This window comes from Carlito syrichta, unplaced genomic scaffold, assembly GCF_000164805.1.
Source record: "Carlito syrichta isolate Samal-C Ts95f unplaced genomic scaffold, Tarsius_syrichta-2.0.1 Scaffold246489, whole genome shotgun sequence".
Classification (NCBI taxonomy): Eukaryota; Metazoa; Chordata; class Mammalia; order Primates; family Tarsiidae; genus Carlito; species Carlito syrichta.
Window position 1 is genome coordinate 39,923 of NW_007190585.1, and position 19,019 is coordinate 58,941.

General features: G+C 37.6%; 1 protein-coding gene across 3 annotated transcripts in view; it reads right to left on the reverse strand.

The window, feature by feature from the left end:
* Positions 1–18,814, reverse strand: part of RLIM (ring finger protein, LIM domain interacting) — a 28,801-nt gene extending 9,987 nt beyond the window's left edge. The window contains exons 1-3 of one of the 3 annotated variants that reach the window (XM_008051929.2): positions 16,871–16,924; positions 8,388–8,535; positions 1,152–1,344 (exon numbers count right to left, since the gene is read on the reverse strand). In XM_008051929.2, coding sequence (XP_008050120.1) covers positions 1,152–1,320 — 169 coding nt within the window. In that variant the 5' untranslated portion in view covers positions 1,321–1,344; positions 8,388–8,535; positions 16,871–16,924. Of the gene's footprint in view, positions 1–1,151; positions 1,537–8,387; positions 8,536–16,870; positions 16,925–18,742 lie in introns of those variants that run through there. The other 2 variants (XM_008051930.2, XM_021709511.1) reach the window with 2 other exon arrangements.
* Positions 18,815–19,019: the final 205 nt, after the last annotated feature.

Consider the following 19,019-nt stretch of genomic DNA (forward strand, 5'->3'; position numbering starts at 1 on the left):
ATTTTTGATTTATTGTAGAGATGAGGTCTCGCCAAGTTGCCCAGGTGGGTCTCGAACCTGCGGGCTCCGGCAATCCACTCACCTCAGCCTCCCAAAGGCGCGGGATTACAGGCTGAGCCACCAAGCCCGGCGTTATCTGCATTTTAAAATGAGGAAACAGACTGACTTGCCATAAGCCACACTGAATAAGAGCAGGACTAGAACTCCAACAAAGGCATTCTGATTTAAGTCTGTTATTGTTGGATCAAAATGCACTCCCTGTCTTAAAATTCATGCTAAAACCTTACCTTTTGCTTTTTGTTTTTTGAGTTGGAGTCTCACTATGTCGCCCAGGCTGGAGTACAGTGGTATAATCACAGCTACCGCAGCCTCGATCTGTTGGGCTCAGGCGATCCTTCCACCTCAGCCTTCCAAGTAGCTGGGACTACAGGTGTGCACCACCACACCCAGCTAATTATTTTGATTTATCGTAGAGAAGAGGTCTCGCCCAGTTGCCCAGGCTGGACTCAAACCCATGTGCTCAGGCAATCCTCTCACCTCTGCCTCCCAAAGTGCTGGGATTGTAGGCATGAGCCACTATGCCCAGTCTTAAAACCTTACCTTTAAAATTTAAGCAATCACCTAAAGGTTAGTAGAACTAAGCAGAAATGAAGAAGACAGATACTGAATTTTAACTAGAATTAAATGGGACTTAGTGGGGTAAAGAAAATAACTAAGCACAAAGTTCTAATTGCTATCTTACCCAAGGCTAGCTCTGGAGGATAACAATTGGGACATATTCAGAAAATCAGAGATGACAAAATAGAATAAGTCTGTCCTAGGATCTAAGTTCCAATTAGCTATCCTACACTTGAATCCATATCTAGTAAGTTAAATAAAACAAGAGCAAAAAGACTGTTTAGCTTCATTTTTAATTCAGCTCACCAAAAATTCATAATGTAATAACTTAAAAAATATCTCTGATATAGTATAATTCCAAACACAAGTGAATACAATCAGGTAATAAATATAGCAGTAAATGTCATTCCATATCCCCTATATTAAATAGTATTTCATAATGGCTAAAGAAATATCTTTAAAACAGGTTAAAGTATTTTTTTTTTAAAAATCCAACAATTTACATGTATGTCTTTAAATTACATGTAGCATACCTGGGGTGCCTAGCAAATTGTTATCTCTCATAAGTCTATAATCTTCTTCGCTCAGGTTATTTACAAATTGATAGAAAGCTTCTTCCCGATCCAATCGGTCCATCTGACTTCTGCGCTGTGCTGCAGACTGATCACCACTTCCTTTATCGTTAGAATCTGAGTTTTCCATCTTGATGAACAAGTGGAAAATTATCTAAAAAGAGAAAGGAGACCAAACTTGACAACAAGTCACTATGTAGTCTATACAACAACTTTCATCATGCGAAAATCCAGAATGTAGGTCAAGATGCAGATTTAAGACCTCAAATAAATAAAATTTCATAACAGAAAAGCTCCTAAAGAGCACTGTTATACTAAGACTAGGTCAGGGGTTGGCAAACCGCAGCCCTTGGGTCAAATCCAGCCCCACTGCATATTTTTATTTTCCTTGCAATCTAAGAAAGGTTTTATTTTATACTTTTATAGGGTTAAAAAATAACATTTTGTGATGTGTGAAAATCATGAAATTCAAATTTCAGTGTTCATAAAGTTTTTTTGTTTGTTTGTTTTTGAGTTGGAGTCTCACTCTATTGCCCAGACTGGAGTGCAGTGGTCGCTCCTGGCCACCACAGCCTTGACCTGCTGGGCTCCGGTGATCCTTCTGCCTCAGCCTTTCGAGTAGCTGGAATTACAGGTGTGCGCTACCACGCCCGGCTAATTTTTTGATTTTATTGTAAAGATGAGGTCTCGCCTGCCCAGGCGGGTCTCAAACCCGTGGGCTCAGGCAATTCACTCACCTCAGCCTCCCAAAGGTGCGGGATTACAGGCTGAGCCACCGAGCCCGGCCAGTGTTCATAAAGTTTTATTGGAACAGTTACACATATTCATTTACATGTTGTCTATGACTGCTTTTGTGCTTTAAAGGCAGAGTTGAGCAGTTATGACAGACTATATGTTGTATTCTTATTGCTTTGCATTGCTGCTCTGTGCACTCTAAGTTGCAGTGATACAGTTATAACTTGACAACATTTCAAGTGCTATCACACTGTGACATTTTAAAAAGTTACCAGTACACTCTTGTCAGATGAAAAGAAAAGTAGATCTGGATGTCATACTTAAAGACACAGCAGAGAAAGGATTATTTGTTATTAGATTAGATGGTAAATAATGTGTTTATCATACAAAGCCACTATAACTATGCTAAAGTAATATAATATACACTGATATTATCAGAGTAAACACTAGTCACAATATCCCTAACTCACAGGAAAGTTGAAGTCTAAAAAGTTAGAAAACTTAAAATCTCATCATAAAGTGTTTCTTCACAAAAATAAAAAATACAAATGAGCCTTCAACCAAATTAAATTTCCAAGTGGCTCATTTGTTGGCTAAAGAAAGGAAAGGTGTTCATCAATGGTAAGTTAGTGAAATTGTATTTCAATACAGAAGCTGAAGAAATGTGTCGAGAAAATAAACTTGCTTAAGAATACTGCCCTTTTGCCAAGTACAGTTGTACAAGATGTTGCGGATACTGAAAGCAATGCCACTAAAGAAACAAGGCAAATGATGGAGCAGATTTCGCCTTGGGTCTTGATGAGTCGACAAATATAACTGATACTATTTAGTTGTTGATTACTCAAGGAGTTTCAACTGCAGAAGTACCCTCTGTGAATATTCTGCACGAAACAACTACAGGTGAGAATATTTTCAAAGAAGTTGAGAAAACACTAAGTCAGCAGAATCTGCTAACTAGATATGTTACAAATAAAATGGGAAAAATATGTACAGAGTAAAAAAAGAGACCTAGTTAGAGAAACTTACAAAGCTTATAAAATCTAAGGTGTTTAAAGCCTACAGATATTCATTTTATTATCCATCAACAAGTACCCTGCAGAAAATATTTGAAATCATGATGATAAATCATGATTGAATCAGTAGTGTTAATGATAACTTCACGTTTGTGGACATAACCGTTGCCAGTTCCATGTAGTTTTGTCAGAAATCTTGACTTGCTCTACCAGACTGCATTTGATGGCTTAACACTGGCAAAGTTTTACTGTACTCAGGGTAAACATGGAATTTTTTTTTAATGAGAAGAATTGTCCTCAATAACTATTATTAAATAAATGGCTTGGCAAATTAGCTTTTGATATAGACTTGATTATGTTTCTTAATAAACCAAACCTAAAGTAACAAAGCAAACAATGCTTATATGTTTTCTGAGCCCAAACTATGGTTCCAGAAGCATTTTGTAAACCCTTATTGTAAGTGCAAAAAATTTTTGCTATTTCAAAATCCACTTAACTGTGCAACTGAGGAGCTTACATCTGACCCGGAACTGGAAGTGATAACTCTGCAGTGTACTGATATGACAAAAGGTAAATATTAAGAGTAGAATCTATAAGTGTCTTCTAAAAGATGAATATGCTCATTAAAGTCATATGCTTATAGATTGCTTAAGATAGTAGTGCCTATATGCATGAAAGAACATTTTCAAAGATGAAAGATGTAAAATTTTATTTTGATCAGCAATAGTAGATGACATTTATAAATGATTGGTAGAAACACTAACTTTGAATCTCAATTAAGAAAAATGTTACTCCCTCAAAAAGAATGTCATTCATCTCATTAGTAAACCTATATTACAAAACACTATACTCAAATGTTATTGCATTTTGAGTTTTGTCAAGAAAAATTTTGTGGAAATTTGGTTTCCCTCTTTTAATATAACTAACTAAATAATATGCTCAATTTTGCTTTTTGATCTGCAAAGCCTAAAATACTATCTGGCCTTTTACAGAAAAAGTATGCTAACTCTTGCTCCAGGTAATACATAAACTTAGTCAAAAATTCTTATTTATCATTTACCATTTGCACAAGATTAAAGAAACTAGAATGTTAGCAGATTTCCAGACACTCTCAATTAACCACACATCAATGAAAAACGTGGTAGTCAACAATCTAAAATACAGAAAAACTACAAACAAATACTCTATTTTCCTTCCATCCCTAGATTCACCTTCAATTCACATAGACAAAACTTAATTCCATGAACATATGTGCTATGGTCTGAATGTTTGTGCCTGCCCAAAATTCACATGTTGAAATCCCAACCCCCAAAGTAACATCAGGAGGTAGGACCTTTGGAAAGTGATTAGGTGATGAGGATGAAACCCTGCAGAATGAGATTAATGTTTTTATAAAACAATCTTCAGACAGCTCATTTGCCCTTTGTGCCATGGAGGTTTTAGTGAGAAGACAGCTATCTATGATTGGGCCCTCACCAGACACTGAATCTGTTGGCAACTCAGTCTTGGACCTCCCAGCCTCTAGAACTGTGAAAAATAAAGTTCTGTTGTTTATAAGCTAAGCTACCTAATTTATGATTATTTTATTACTGCAGCCTGAACAGACTAGGACTATATGAAAATTTGTTGTGGGAAAAAAGGTAGTTTCAATATCAGTAGTAATATTTAACCCCCTCCACAACACATGAAGTACCAGAATGTTCACAAAACAATCCTAAAGAGAAAAATAAAAACCCTCCTCCAGATATAAAAATACAAACATGCCTATCTTATCAAACTCTACTTGCTTGCAAAGCTTAAATAAATTTTAGTCTAGACATGGGCACACCTAGATTTCCATTCCATTTTCCTTAGATCATTATTCTTAGAATGATCCTATCATTGCTTAAGTAAGATGAGCATGTCAAGGAAGGGGGCAGGGAGACCACAATATTTTCAGAGTTTCCTAGTCTCATAACTAAGACTCCTTAATTCTGATTAAAACTAAATTATAGAAATTTCTGACAAATACTGATTTTATAATACTTAAAACTTTGAGACTAGAGAGCAGCAGCTTAAATAAAAGACTCATAAAAATGTTATATGGGCCAGACACTAAAAAACAACCGGGGGAAAAAAAACCATGCAAAATCCCCCACCAAAACCAAATAAATAAAGGAAGCCAAATTTTTCCACAGGCATCTCAAGTAATACAATTTGGTATTGAAATGGTAAAAGCAGCCGATTTGTAAAAATACAGAAAAGCACGTAAGAAAAAAGAAACTTCAGGCAAGGTGCAGTGACTCACGCCTTTAATCCCAGCACTTTAGGAGGTAAAGGCAAGAGGATGGCCTGAACCCAGGAGTTCAAGACCAGCCTGGGCAATATGGCGAGACTTCATCCCTATGATAAGTCAAAAAAATTAGCCGGGGATGGTGACACACACCTGTAGTCTTGGTGGAAGAATCACCTGAGCCCGGCAGGTCAAAGCTGCAGTAGCTGTATCATGCCACTACCTCCAGCCTGGGTGACAGTGTGAGACTCCTGACTCAAAATAAATAAATAAACTTCAGCTATAGTTTCTCAAATTAGTGATGAACATTCAGCTAATGTTCTTAAAGCAGTTAATATTTTGAACACTAATACATGAATGTTAAGACTAATCCACTCATGAAGGATCAGTAAATAGTTCTGAAAATAGCTGTACGGTTACAAGGCTTGAAAAATAGAAATCTTCTAAAGAAGTCTGGTAAGTTCTGACATTTGAAAGACATGACCCAAAGATAACAGGAAACTTACTTGCCAAGGACAGTTACAAACAAGAGTGGCACAAAGTCTTAAGAATAGCATTAAGGGGCCAGGTATGGTGATAACACCTGTAATCTTAGCACTTTGGGAGACTGAAGTGGGAGAATTGCTTGATCCCAGGAGTTTGAGATCAGCCTGAGAAACATGATGAAATCTCGCCTCTACCAAAAATTCAAAATCAAAACATCAAAAAAATTAACTGGATGGCTGGATGTGCTAGCGTATGCCTATAGTCCCAGTTATTCAGGCTGAAGCAGAAGAACCGTGTGAGCCCACAAGGTCGAGGGTATGGTAAGCCATGATTGTGCCACTGCACTCCAGCCTGGGCAATGGAATTGAGACCCTGACTCAAAAGAACAGCATCAGGGAGATTAAGGCCCAGAAGGAACAAAATTTACACAAATATGGGAAAGATTTAAAAAATATAATTGGAAACAAGAAAGAAGTCTTGTACTGAGAATGGAGTGGGTGTCCAGCATGTTAACAGAATCTGGAAGGTAGAGTCACAAAACTTCTACTTTGTTTCTATTTTATTCAATGATAATCACTTTCCAACTGGAAAAAGTGGAAAAAACAAACTTTTCAAAGAGAACTAGCCAAGACTGCAGGACTTCTAACGATAATCTTTGAGATGCCATAGAAAACAACAACAACAAAAGAACTAGATTTTAAAAAATGATCCAATCCTCAACAAAAGTGAGGTCTGCGAACTTCAGAGCAGTAAAATCTGACAATAAACCTAGAGGGAAATTCTGTAAGAGAGCTTCAAATAAACTGCAAACATGTAGAAGAAATTATGTTTACCAGAGTGAGGTTCATTGCCAAATTAACCTCATTTACTTTACCATAAGGATGGTTTTTCAACCTTGGCTTGCACATTAGAATCACCTGAGGAGCTTCCTCTGGGGTTGGCCAAACACACATATTTTTTAAATTCCACAGGTAATTCTATTTCGCAGTCAGGGCTGAGAACCTCTTTAATAGGTACATCAGGATACCACTGCTGACTTACTGACTTGGTTTCTACACGGGATCTGAAATTTCTCTTACTATCATTATGATGAAATGTGCTTCTCAAACTTCAGTGTACATAGAAATGTGGAAATCTTATTAAAATACAGACTGATTCAGTAGGTTGGAGGTGGGGCCTGAGATTCTGCATTTAAAAAAAAATCTATTGTAGAGATGAGGTCTCGCCAAGTTGCCCGGGCTGGTCTCAAACCTCCGGGCTCAAGCAATCCACTCACCTCGGCCTTCCAAAGTGCTGGGATTACAGGCTGAGCCACCGAGCCTAGCCAAGTCTGTATTTTTAATAACCCACCATGTGATGGTGGTACTGCTGAACCTATAATCATACTGAGTAGTAAGGGGCTTGATGACAATACAGTTTAATAGATTCACAGTTGCTGAATACCTCCCTCAAAGACTACGGAGCAATGTTAACCTGCAAACAGCCCTGTTAACTTTAGCATTTTAAAATGAACCACTTGGATAAATCTACCCAAGACATGCTTAACAAATCTACAAACAAAATTAAGTTGGGAGTTAGCATAGAAGATGTACATGATAAATAATATTCTGAATTATTAGCAAACTGTGAAGACGGATTGAAATAAAGATAGATAATATAAACATGCTACCTTAAACACTTTATTAAGGACTATCAGTGAAAATAACCCATAGTAAAAGTACAGAGTAGAGAAGAACCTGTCTTGGCAGTCCACGTAAAAACAATGTCAAAGTTTTTAGCTAACACAAGCTCAATAAAAACCCTGTTTGACCTAAGAAACTTAACAGAATCACAGGTTGCTTTCATGGACAAGTGTTCAAATAAAAGCAATTAACAGTCCCACTGAAAGTCTTACTGCTGAGACTACATGTGGAGTATCTGAAACACTTAGAAAATATCTTCAAAAGGACACTGACAGACATGAGAAAGTATCTAAGTGATCCAGATGGTGAGAAACCTGGGAACGCTAAAAAAGAAATGGATGAACTACCTGGAGATATTTAGCCTGAAGACAGACTAAAAATGGACATAATTACAATCTTCAGATATTTAGAGAGGTGTAACATGAAAAAGAGCACAACCATAGGGTCAAGTTAGAGTCAACAGTTGAAAAAAATATGAAAGCAAATAAAGTAAGTCTTCCTTTTTTTTTTTTTGAGTTGGAGTCTCACTCTGCTGCCCAGGCTGCAGTACAGTGGCATACTCACAGCCACTCCAGCACTGACCTGCTGAGTTCCAGTGATCCTTCCGCCTCAGCCTTCCGAATAGCTGGAACTACAGGCACAAACTACCATGCCTGGCTAATTTTTTATTTATTGTAGAGACGAGGTCTTGTTGCCTGGGCTGGCCCAAACCCGTGGGCCCAGGCAATTCATTTGCCCCAGACTCCCAAAGTGCTGGGATTACTGGCTGAGGCATGGAGCCCAGCCAATCTCTTTGATCTTCTATTCTGGTCTAGGGTCATATTAAAGTACATACTCCTGTAACACAAGTTATAACACTTTTTTGCCAAGACTGATCCACTTAGGTTGTCCCAAACCCTCACCTTCTAACATATCTTGTGCTTTACCTTTACACTTTACTGCTGGTCTCTCAGCCCCTTCCTAGTCTCTGCCTATTTCATTCACCCTTCAAGGTCCAATGAAATCTTACCTCCTAAGAAGCTATTACTATCTCAGCTAGCAATTTTCCATCCATCTCTGCATATAGCACTTGTCTGTGCCACTAGAGTGTCACTTCCTGTCTTCCATGAAGTTTTATATTTTTGAAGTGCATGTATCTTCTCTTCCCAAGTAGTTTCCTTTAGGGAAAGAACCAGAATTATAGTCCCTTTAAAACTAGTGACTACTAGCACAATACCTTGCACACTGGATATTTAAATGACTGAACCAAATCCAATGTAAACACTGAACTTATTTTCCTTAATAATCTAACTGTCTGAAGCAGTCCTGACGAAAACAATTCAAACTATATATGTAATTTTTAAATATCAAGCAGCCACATTAAAAAAGTAAAAACACATGAAACTAATTTTAATATAGCTCATTTTCCCAACATTACCAAGGTAACATCATTTCAACATGTTATCAATATGAAAAAAATCACTGAGATGTTTTGTATTTTTTAAAGTCTTGGAAACCTGATATGTGTTTTATACTTACAGCACATCACAAGTTGGATGCTAAACTTTCAACAGATAAAGTGGAATGTAGTTCTACCAAAATAATAAAGTTGTGTTTAGTGGAAATATATTTTATGCTACTTCAGTTTAATTTAAATTAAAAAAGTTAAATTTCAGTTCCACTAACCACATTTCAAGTGTCCAACATTCACACGTGGTTAGTGACTACCATATTGGACAGCACAACTTTAAAAGTATTTTATTGCAAGGTAGAGAAATCTCACATAAGGAAAGAGTTTCAAATGTTCCCAATATATTATCCATGCTCTATAAACCCATTAATTGTACATCCCTTTTTTTTCAAAAATAAATAAAAGGCTGGGCACAGTGGCTCACTCCTTTAATCTCAGTGCTTTGGGAGGCCAAGACAGGAGGATTGCTTGAGGCTAGGAGTTCGAGATCAGCCTGGGAAACATAGCGGGATCCCTTACCTACAAAAAGTAATTAGCCAGGGATGGTGGCAAACACCTATAGTCCTAACTACTCTGGAGGCTGAGGAATGAGGATCACTTGAGCCTAGGAGTTCAAGGTTACAGTGAGCTATGATTGTGCCATTACACTCCAGGCTAGACCCTGTCTCTAAAATAATAATAATACTAATAATAGTAATAATAATAAAAAATACACAAATATACATGGGATAGATCATTCTTTCCTAGGCTCAGAAATCTTCAAGATTCACTCTTTACCTTTTAGTACTTCTATAATTTCCTACATGGAAACTACCGACAAAAACATTATACCTCCATTCAACTCTCCTGACACTGTGATTACTGAATCCTAAGCCGCTCCTGCCTGATAAGCTTGGATTCCATTTCACACAAGAGGGATTTAAATTTAAATTTTATTGAATTCAAAATCTCTACAGTGAGACATACTCACAAAGCAATATGTGAACAAATCCAAATTACTACTACTTCCATAATAGTATAATGCTTTCCTTTCTCCTACCCTCCCATATATATATGCCAGAAAAAAATCAAGGAAACTATTTTCCTCACATGATATTCCTGCACCATACTTGTTATTTCAAAACTGCAAGCAACTGGCAAGGTTTCATTAAAAAGAATATACTATTTTTTGCAAAGTGGTTTCCATTAAAGAAACAGTTTGTTTCCTGTAGTTGTCAGAGGACTAAGGGGGAAAATCTAATTTGCTTACCCACTTTTGCCCAAAGCCTCCATCCTTTCTGCCTTAATTCTGCATTTCCCCTGAGCTGGGAGAGGGGTTCAAGAGATTTCAGCACTGGCAAGGCATCTCTACCCTATAGGAACATTTAAGGGGTGAGTTATGGCTGTAACATCTGCAGAGGTCCTCTGAACTAGAAGTAATCATATTTGGAAAGAAAAAGGAAATTCTGAATGCAAGCAATGCCCTTAAATGCCTTATAAACTAATCTTACTCTCATATACCCAATGAGTCTGGTCTCATTTTAAGCAGTCCTTAATTACATAAGTGGCATAAAATGAAAAAATGTAATACATCTAAACCCCAAGTTTTGCCCCAGGTAGGTGTAACGCCACTACTGCTTGCTAAATTAAAAAAAAACATTTTAAAGGTTAAAGCATGCCAAAGCTGTCAGGGAACTATAGTCCAAGTGACCAAATAAAAATCTTTCTTCATTTTGGTGTCAAAGTATTAGTGAAGAATTGTTAACAAAATAGGCCTCCAGATTCTACTTTATGGTGAACAACACTGTGGTACATTTCCAGTTTAACTAGTAAGAGGAAAAAAGAATCCTTATATACTCCTGGGGACTCCTCCAACATTATCATAAAAGAGGATTATAAATCTATTTTAGTTATTTCACTCTTAATTTATAACATTCATGTGCATAAGTCAGAAATTGTGGCTTGAGCATATGATTAGCATCAGTCATTTTTAAACCTGAATATTTCTGAGATTACTAACAACATATGGTAATTTGAAGAATGAAATTGTTCTGAAATAACTCAGATCTCCCCCTGGTTAGATGCAATATTCATCACCCTATAGTTACACAGCCCTTTCATCTATATTTCATTTTATTCTCACAACAATCCCATGAAGTAGAAATCACCTCTACAGATGAGAAACAGAAGAATGGAGAGAATAAGTGATTGATCAAAGATCACGTGGCTAGAAAGTTGAAAAACGTATTAATTAAATCCAGGTCTCCATCAACCAGACTCCACATCCAGTCAACTGCCTCACACTGTATCTCATGATTCTATACCAGGGGAACTCAACCCCTGGTCCAAGGACTGTTTGGAACTGGCCACAAAGAAGTGAGTGGTAGGCAAGTGGAGTTCTGCTTCCTGTCATATCAGTGGCAGCCATTAGATTCCAATAGGAACATGAACCCTATTGTGAATTGCACATGCGAGGGATCTAGATTGGGTGCTCCTTAGGAGAATCTAATGCCCGATGAGGTCCCAGTCTCATCCATGGAAAAATTGTCTTCTACTAAACCAGTCCCTGATGCCAAAAAAGGCTGGGGGCCACTGCTCTGTACTTTAAAACACATTCCTTCAATCCCAATAGGCGTGACTAAACTATTCAATCTCACTGTGAGCTTTTTATAGCACGTTTATTTCTTGTATGAAAAACTTCAAAATGACAAAACATCTTTTATAAGCAGCATGAACCCAATAGGACTTACATTTAAGTCAACTTTTAGTATTTTTGTTTTAAATACAGTTGCACCTTAGATAAATAGCATATTTTATTAACCTTATTTCTTTAGGAGTTCTTTGTGCGAATATATCCAAATCCATTCCTGGAAACAAGGAGGTACATTAAAAAATTTTCCCAGTCATTTCAAAAAACTACTCATTTGGTAAGTGAATGGGACTGTATCAGATAAATGTAGTTCTAGGAAAGAAAGGCTAGCAAGAACACCATACCTGAGATCTACTCAGTTAGGGAATTTTAAAACAGATTTTATTCACTTTGAAAATTTTAAGGCACTGGTAATAATCTCAACTTCTGTTACAATTTTTTTTTTTTGAGACAAAGTCTCACTTGCCCAGGCTGGAGTACAGTGCCATGATCCTGACTCACCACAGCCTCAAACCCCTAGGTTCCAGGGATCCTCCTGCCTCAGCTTCCAGAGCAGCTGGGACTACAAACGAGTGCCACCACACATGGCTAATTTTTGTATTTTTTGTTGAGACATGATCTCACTATGTTGCCCAGGCTGGTCTCAAACTGGGTTCAAGCAATTCTGCTTCAGTCTCCCAAAGTGCTGGGATTCCAAGTGTGAGTCACTGTGCCTGACCTTAATTTTGTGATATTGTTAAGGTAAAAATTCACTTAAAACATATTGTTCAGTATTGCCCTCTAGGTGTATGGGGTGAAAAAAAAAACACTGCTCAATACTAATGGGGCAGAACACCTAGTACTAAGTATAAACATATACTTTTTTTTTTTTGAGTCAAGGTCTCACTCTGTTGTCCAGGCTGGAGTACAGTGGCACAATCATGGCTCAACATAGCCTCCACCGCCTGGGCTCAGGTGATCCTTCTGCTTCAGCCTCCTGAGTAGCTGGGACTATGAGCGCATGATACCATGCCTGGCTAACTTTTTGAAGAGAGGGAATCTTGCTATGTTGCCTAGGCTGGTCTCGAACTCCTGGCTCAATCGATCTTCCCGCCTCAGTCTCCCTAAGTGCTGGGCTTATAGGCAAGAGCCACTGCGCCTGGCTGCAAACACACACATACTATATTTAATGGACATACTACATCATAATACCCAATCAAGGAGACTTACAGCATCAAAAAATATTGTTAACAAAACAGACTCACAAAACTAAATTCTGAAACGTTAAGTCAAATGCTTGTGTAAGTATCAAAAAGTAAGCCACCTCTACTAAGTCTGAAAAAAATTACTTTTTTAAAAACAAAAGGGGGGTTGGGTGGGAGGGAAGAATTAAGGTCACATAACATCAACCAACTACTAAATTACGCTGAGCACTTTTACCATGCATAAGTGTGCATTCAAGCTCCAAACTCAAACCCAAAGTTTTAAAGCAAGACATGTCAACTTTTAAAAAATCATGGGTATCAACAACAACAAAAATGTCACGTTGACAAAAGAGGGATAAATCATTTTGTTTTCAACAGAGCCTTATTAAGAACTTCATAAGAGATAAGAGTTAGTGATATGTGATTCTTGGAACCATCACCAAAATAAAAACTGAAGTTTTAAAAAAGTTAAATTGGGCCAGGCACAGTGGCTCATGCCTGTAATCCTAGCAATCTGGGAGGCCGGGGCAAGAATATTGCTTGAGGCCTGGAGTTCAAGACCGGCCTGGGCAGTACAGTGAGATTCCACCTCTATTTACAAAATTAAATAAATAAATAAAAGTTAAATCACAAAGAACTGTTGAATTTGAGGTCAGAACATACAGTATCATCATATATGCAGGCATCAAAAGTATTGGGGATTCTTCATATATAGAATGTTTAATTAAAACTTTATGGCAGTTATGACAAATAAATGGTTTACAACTAGATAGATTTTTTATTCTATACATGGGTAGCGGGGTGGAATTCAACTCTCTGACAGGAAAAAGACACTGAGTTCTAGTCTTGGGCTGTAACTTTGCTATGTGAATTTGGCCAATTCATTTAACTTCTTGTACTTCAGAATTTACCATCAATATCAGAGTGCTGGATTAAACCATGGACAAGGTATCTTCTAGCTCTATGAATCTGTGATTGTGAATAAGATATAATCTAGGTCACATTACAGTATTAAACCAAAAAAAATAAAGCTTAGGAAACAACATGAATAACTAGGATATAAGTGAGAAGCTGTGCTTTTCTCATGACCATTTAACTCTTTATGCCCTTCCATCTCCCTTTATGTGACTATTTTGTCTTTTTTAAACAAGTATAAAGCATTTTTCTTAAAACTAGACAGGGTTGATGTTTCACTGTCTTTCCTTATTGTAGAATACAGCTCATCAACTACACAATTTGTTGAAAATTTCCAATAGTGGCCTATCAGAGGATGCCACCAAGGCATCCACCACTGATGATTCTACTATAGTATTAAGAGATTATAAAATATTATCTGAATGGCAGTGTTAGTTTAGCCTCACTTATATCCTTCTATCTTTACCACTTGAAAATAACAGCAGAGAAAAACAAAAAAGATTCAGGAATGTCCCTCATGCGTCTACTAACTTGCAGCTCAAACAATCTTGACTACTATAACCCTCTAAACCTCTAAACAGTTAAATCAAAAGAGTATTAAAAACTTCAGTAAATCAAAGGACTGAAGACCATGCCAAATGCTGCCAATTTTAGGGTCAAGTTAGTTAAAAAAGGAAACCATTATGATGACATTTCATCTCACTCAAGTACTTTAATTTAGACAGTGAATTTAATCTTCAATTACCCATTTCATGTTCTTTTATTGAGCCACATCACTAAATTAGAATTTGGTCTTATCCATAAACTCAATTTTGACTTCCTTCTCTCATTATTCCCAAGTTAAAAAAGACTCAAAAACCCAAAAGGTCATGTGCTTATTTTAAAAAGTTATTATTGCAAAATCACTGAGAGAAGGTTGGTATTCATTGGTAACTAAGGTACTATTTTAAGAACATAAGATTTTTCCATCAAAAAACCAAACATTTCAAAAAGAGGCAATTTTTAAAAATGAAAATCACTTGACCAAAAAACAAAATTTCATCTACACCAATCACTGTTATATTATTTGAGGAAAACACTTTTTGTATTTAAGACCAAACATGCTGACAACTGTCCTTCCAGAACATACACATTTTCCTATATAAAAGTGGAATGAAGAAGGCGACCATGCATCCCTGGTTTGTCCAGAAAAGTAATTAATGGTTTACAAGTGTGCTGAAATAATTATTAATATGGCCCTCTTTCACGCTCAAAAGTGTCCCACCTTAGATAATTTATATGGTCACCTTAGTTATAATTGACACTAAAGGGAACTTTAGTAGAAAAAAAATGTATATACATATATATGGAAATTGTAGTTAACTCCCTTCTTCCAACAGTCAAGTGGAAATCAAGAGGAAAGGGACTTTTTTCATTCCAGAAAAAATTGAAAACATCAAGCACAAATATCTCCCTTCTCCTAGAAAGTACCATGTTCATCACTACACAAACACCATTAGCCTGTCAAATGTTATAACAGCAGTTCAACTTGTAGTTGTGAAATTACTTAAAGAGGTACACAAATCTATATAATACACCAAGCGCTACCTACAGATATTCATCTCACACATATGTGGGTGCTATTTTAACTAATGAAATTAAAATCTTAGGTTGGAGTACTAAAATATGAGAAAATCTACAGCAAAAATACCAACTAAGTATTTCAGAAGGAAGTTCATAAATATTCCCCAAACTGAGGTGTATTTGTTAAAAACAAAAACACCTCAATTGATGAATTGCTTCGTTATCTGGGAAGTTTTCACGTACAAGCTTAAGAAAAAAATGAAGGAAAAAAATGGACACAGAAGTATTATTGCTTTCTTTACACTGGTTACCAAAACTTCAATGTATTATGTAAACTGGATACTTACTGAAATCAATGGGCCATAGGTTTTAGAAACCTTTGTATTACAAAAAAGTGTTAAGAAACAAGACTAACAGTGACCCAAAATTCTAGTAACTCAATGGTCTGGGTCTAACAGAAGACTTATCACTTTCTAATTTGTTATTCACTCTACAGTTAATCAAGGGAACAGGAGGCTGATCAGTGATTTGCTCTATTTCCAATCCACCAGGGCTATGAAAAAATTAACGTACACATGCTATAATTCCATAGACACAGATTTCCCACTGACCTACTATATTATTTAAGGCCTCAATACATGCTCACTAACTTGAAAGATATCCTAAAGTATTTCTTAAAACCATTTCTGATTTTAAATTGTTTATCAAATTATATCAAGAGCAGTAATCACTGTAACAGACAATTGTAACAGACAAAAAAAGGGGAGGATTACTAGCTAAGTCTCACCTGCTTCATAAAGATTACCCTTTTTTAGTATTAACAAAAGTTTTTGATGCAACAAACTACAGATTTTTAAAAATCATAATCATTCATTTTCATTCTTTCCTATCTAACTAGATAGTAAACAAGTCTAGAGGCATTAAAGTTTAGTGACTTTAATGTCAGACAAGCATGGGATAAAATGAGGGCTTCCCTACTTACTAGCTATTTAACTGAAGACAAATTACTTAACCTCTGTGAGTCTCAGTTTCCTCTGTAAAACAGTCCTTATGGGGCTTTGCTGTGAGGAGTATAAAATAATACATGTAAAAAAGCACATGGCCTTCGTCAGAAGTTACTCATTTTTGCTAAAGTATTCATCCCAGTTTTCCTGGGACATTCCAGGTTTGCACCTGTTGTCCAGGAATAATGATTAATAAAGTCCCTTTTGCTCTTAAAAGTACCTGGTTAGGGCAATAAATTATGTGGTTACCTTAATGATGATGATGATAATGAGTTACTACCAATTAAGAGTATCATATATCAATTAGGACTTTTTGAATCTTAAAGGAAAAAAACAAGCACTACACAAAATAATGTAAGACTGTATTTCTGTGAGGTAGTCTACTGACATTTCATTTATCCAATAAACACTTAAATGTTATTTTGTTTGTTTATATTCATGTCATTTCAACAATGATTTAAGGCAGTAAATTTCTTTTTTGTTCTTTCTGTTCTATACAGGTATTGGTAAACTTCAGACATTATTTTAAAAAGTAATATTCACAGATAAAGCCACTGGTGAGTTCCAGGTACCCAGAAACATTACCCTTTGAATTCCCAGTGAAAAGTAACAATTTTCATCATGAAGCCAACTAACATACATCAATGAGCCCATCCAATTACAGGGCCTGCAAAACAGAACAATAAATATTTGTAAACATGCATTCTACATATAAATCATCAGGAGACGCAACAAAAAATAAATTACCTGACTGTTATGACATAGTATTGAAATACAATAAACTGGATTTTAGTTTTCTTCACTCTCTGCTCTAGAAAAAAAAAGAATCCATTATTCTTCCTCTTTTATAAGATACACATTTTCTTTGAAATAGACACATCCTAAAAAATACACATCCTATGTATTTTAGTTACACACATGCCATAACCCAACTTAATTCAATATTAGTATATCTGGGGAGACCAAGGTCAGAAGGGACCAGGAGTTAGATAAACGATTTCCTTTAAAGGCTGAGAGGTGATCTACTTTTTAATATAAGCTTGCTTAAAATAGGCCTTTCCTTATCAGACCAGTAATTAATTTTCAGAATCTAATAGTCACTTTCAAGGACTTATTTGGCACATTACGCTAGTCTAAGGCAGGAACTAAAGTACTAAAAATCAACAGGACATCTTAGGTCAAAAAATGTTTGTAATATTTTTCAGTAAGAAGAGACTGTCCTAAAACATTATTTTAAAGTGTTTAGTTTAGTCTTTCTGGGTACTTAATCTATAGTTCTACGGTTCAGAAAATTGATGGGGGGTCTATAACTGCCTGTCTGCTCTTAAGTTCTCCAGGATGGACATAACGTACCTAATGGGTAACATGAGTAGTTATTTTGTCTATAATCACAAAGAATGAAATAAATGATTAGTAATTGCACGTTTATTATTTCTTTCCCTTTCAATCAGCCAAAAGCACTGTGGTTAATTCTGATTCAGGAAATGCAGGCTCCTTACTTCCAGTAAAAAATTACTGTGAGGCCTTGCAAATGGTGGCTGACAATCTGATATAAACACGTCCTCTTTCCCACAAACGAAAAAATGACCTAAATAACAAGTCTGCTAAGGCTCAGATTCCCAGACTAACCTGTGGAATAAGTATGGTGAAACTGTCTAGGGAAGGAACGTGGCTGTCTCCTCCATCTTGAAATTAATCAGCATAAGGGAAAAAGGGACTGAGTATTCAGGAAGCAGAAGCCCAACCGGTTAATACTAGTTACTAAGCTATGGCGTACGTGGCAGGTACCGCCCGCAGAAGCCGAGACCCTTGGGCTGTCTTATGGGGGGGGTTGTTGGCGGATTAAACAGAAATTAACTTGAAAATAATTTGGCCCAATTCCCATCCTCACCCAGGGAAAAACAAAACGCAATGGCTTTACCCTCCCTCTTGGTGGTGGTGGCAGTCGGGGGGGGGGGCGGGGGAATCCTTCCAGAGATACCTGGCAAAGGATACGCCAGTGTTATTCAAGCAAGGAAGTAAACCACATTTGCCTCAGATACACAGGGAAGATGTCATCGGGGCCTCAGGGGGCGTCTAATTGGTAATGCCCTGCAGATGGGCTCAAAATGGGGCTTTGCAATCGGTGGAAATCTAAAGGCCCAAGAGTTCCTAGGATGTAACTTAGGGAAGCCTGATTCCCCCCCCCCCCTTTTCCCAAACTAAAGCCTGCCATTTAAACGCGGGAGGCGAGGGAAATCTACTGAGAACAGAGAAGAGAAAAACACGAGACATTCTAAGATTCTCACGCCCGAGGCCAAAACTCGAAAGCCGCCTCCCCTGATTTCCTAAGGCTCCGGAGGGCCCAGGCGGCAGCTCGCGCGGCCACTGAGGGAGAAGTACTACCCACCTCCTTCCCCTTCTTCAAAGAGCCCATCGACTATACCACCCAACTAAAATGGCAGCGGCGACTACGCCACGGAGCCCCCCACAGCAATGGGCCTGGGGTCTGGAGGCGGCGCTGAGCCTCCGCCACGACGCGTCACCCGGGCCATTTTGAGAGAACGCGGCAGCCGCTGCTCTGCTGTCTTCCCGTCGTTCTACATTCATTTCTCACAGGATTCCCAAGTCTTCACTTACTCGATTTTAGGGTCAGGATCCCACTCAGTAGGCTCGACTGCCGCCGCCGAGGCTGCTCCGCGCCTCCTCCCCTGCCGCCGCTCTCAAACCCGCCTCCGATGAGTCGCTGGTTGAGACCCGCCTCTAGCCCAGCGCCTGCTCGGAGAGGTTGCTCAGGCAGCCATTATCTTCCCCATTGTTACCAAGCGGCGACAGGAAACGACTGCCCACAACAGGAAGTGATGATGCCGCGTCCCTGCGCCGCAGCTCGGCTCCCAGCCTGTGAGCCAATCCCAGT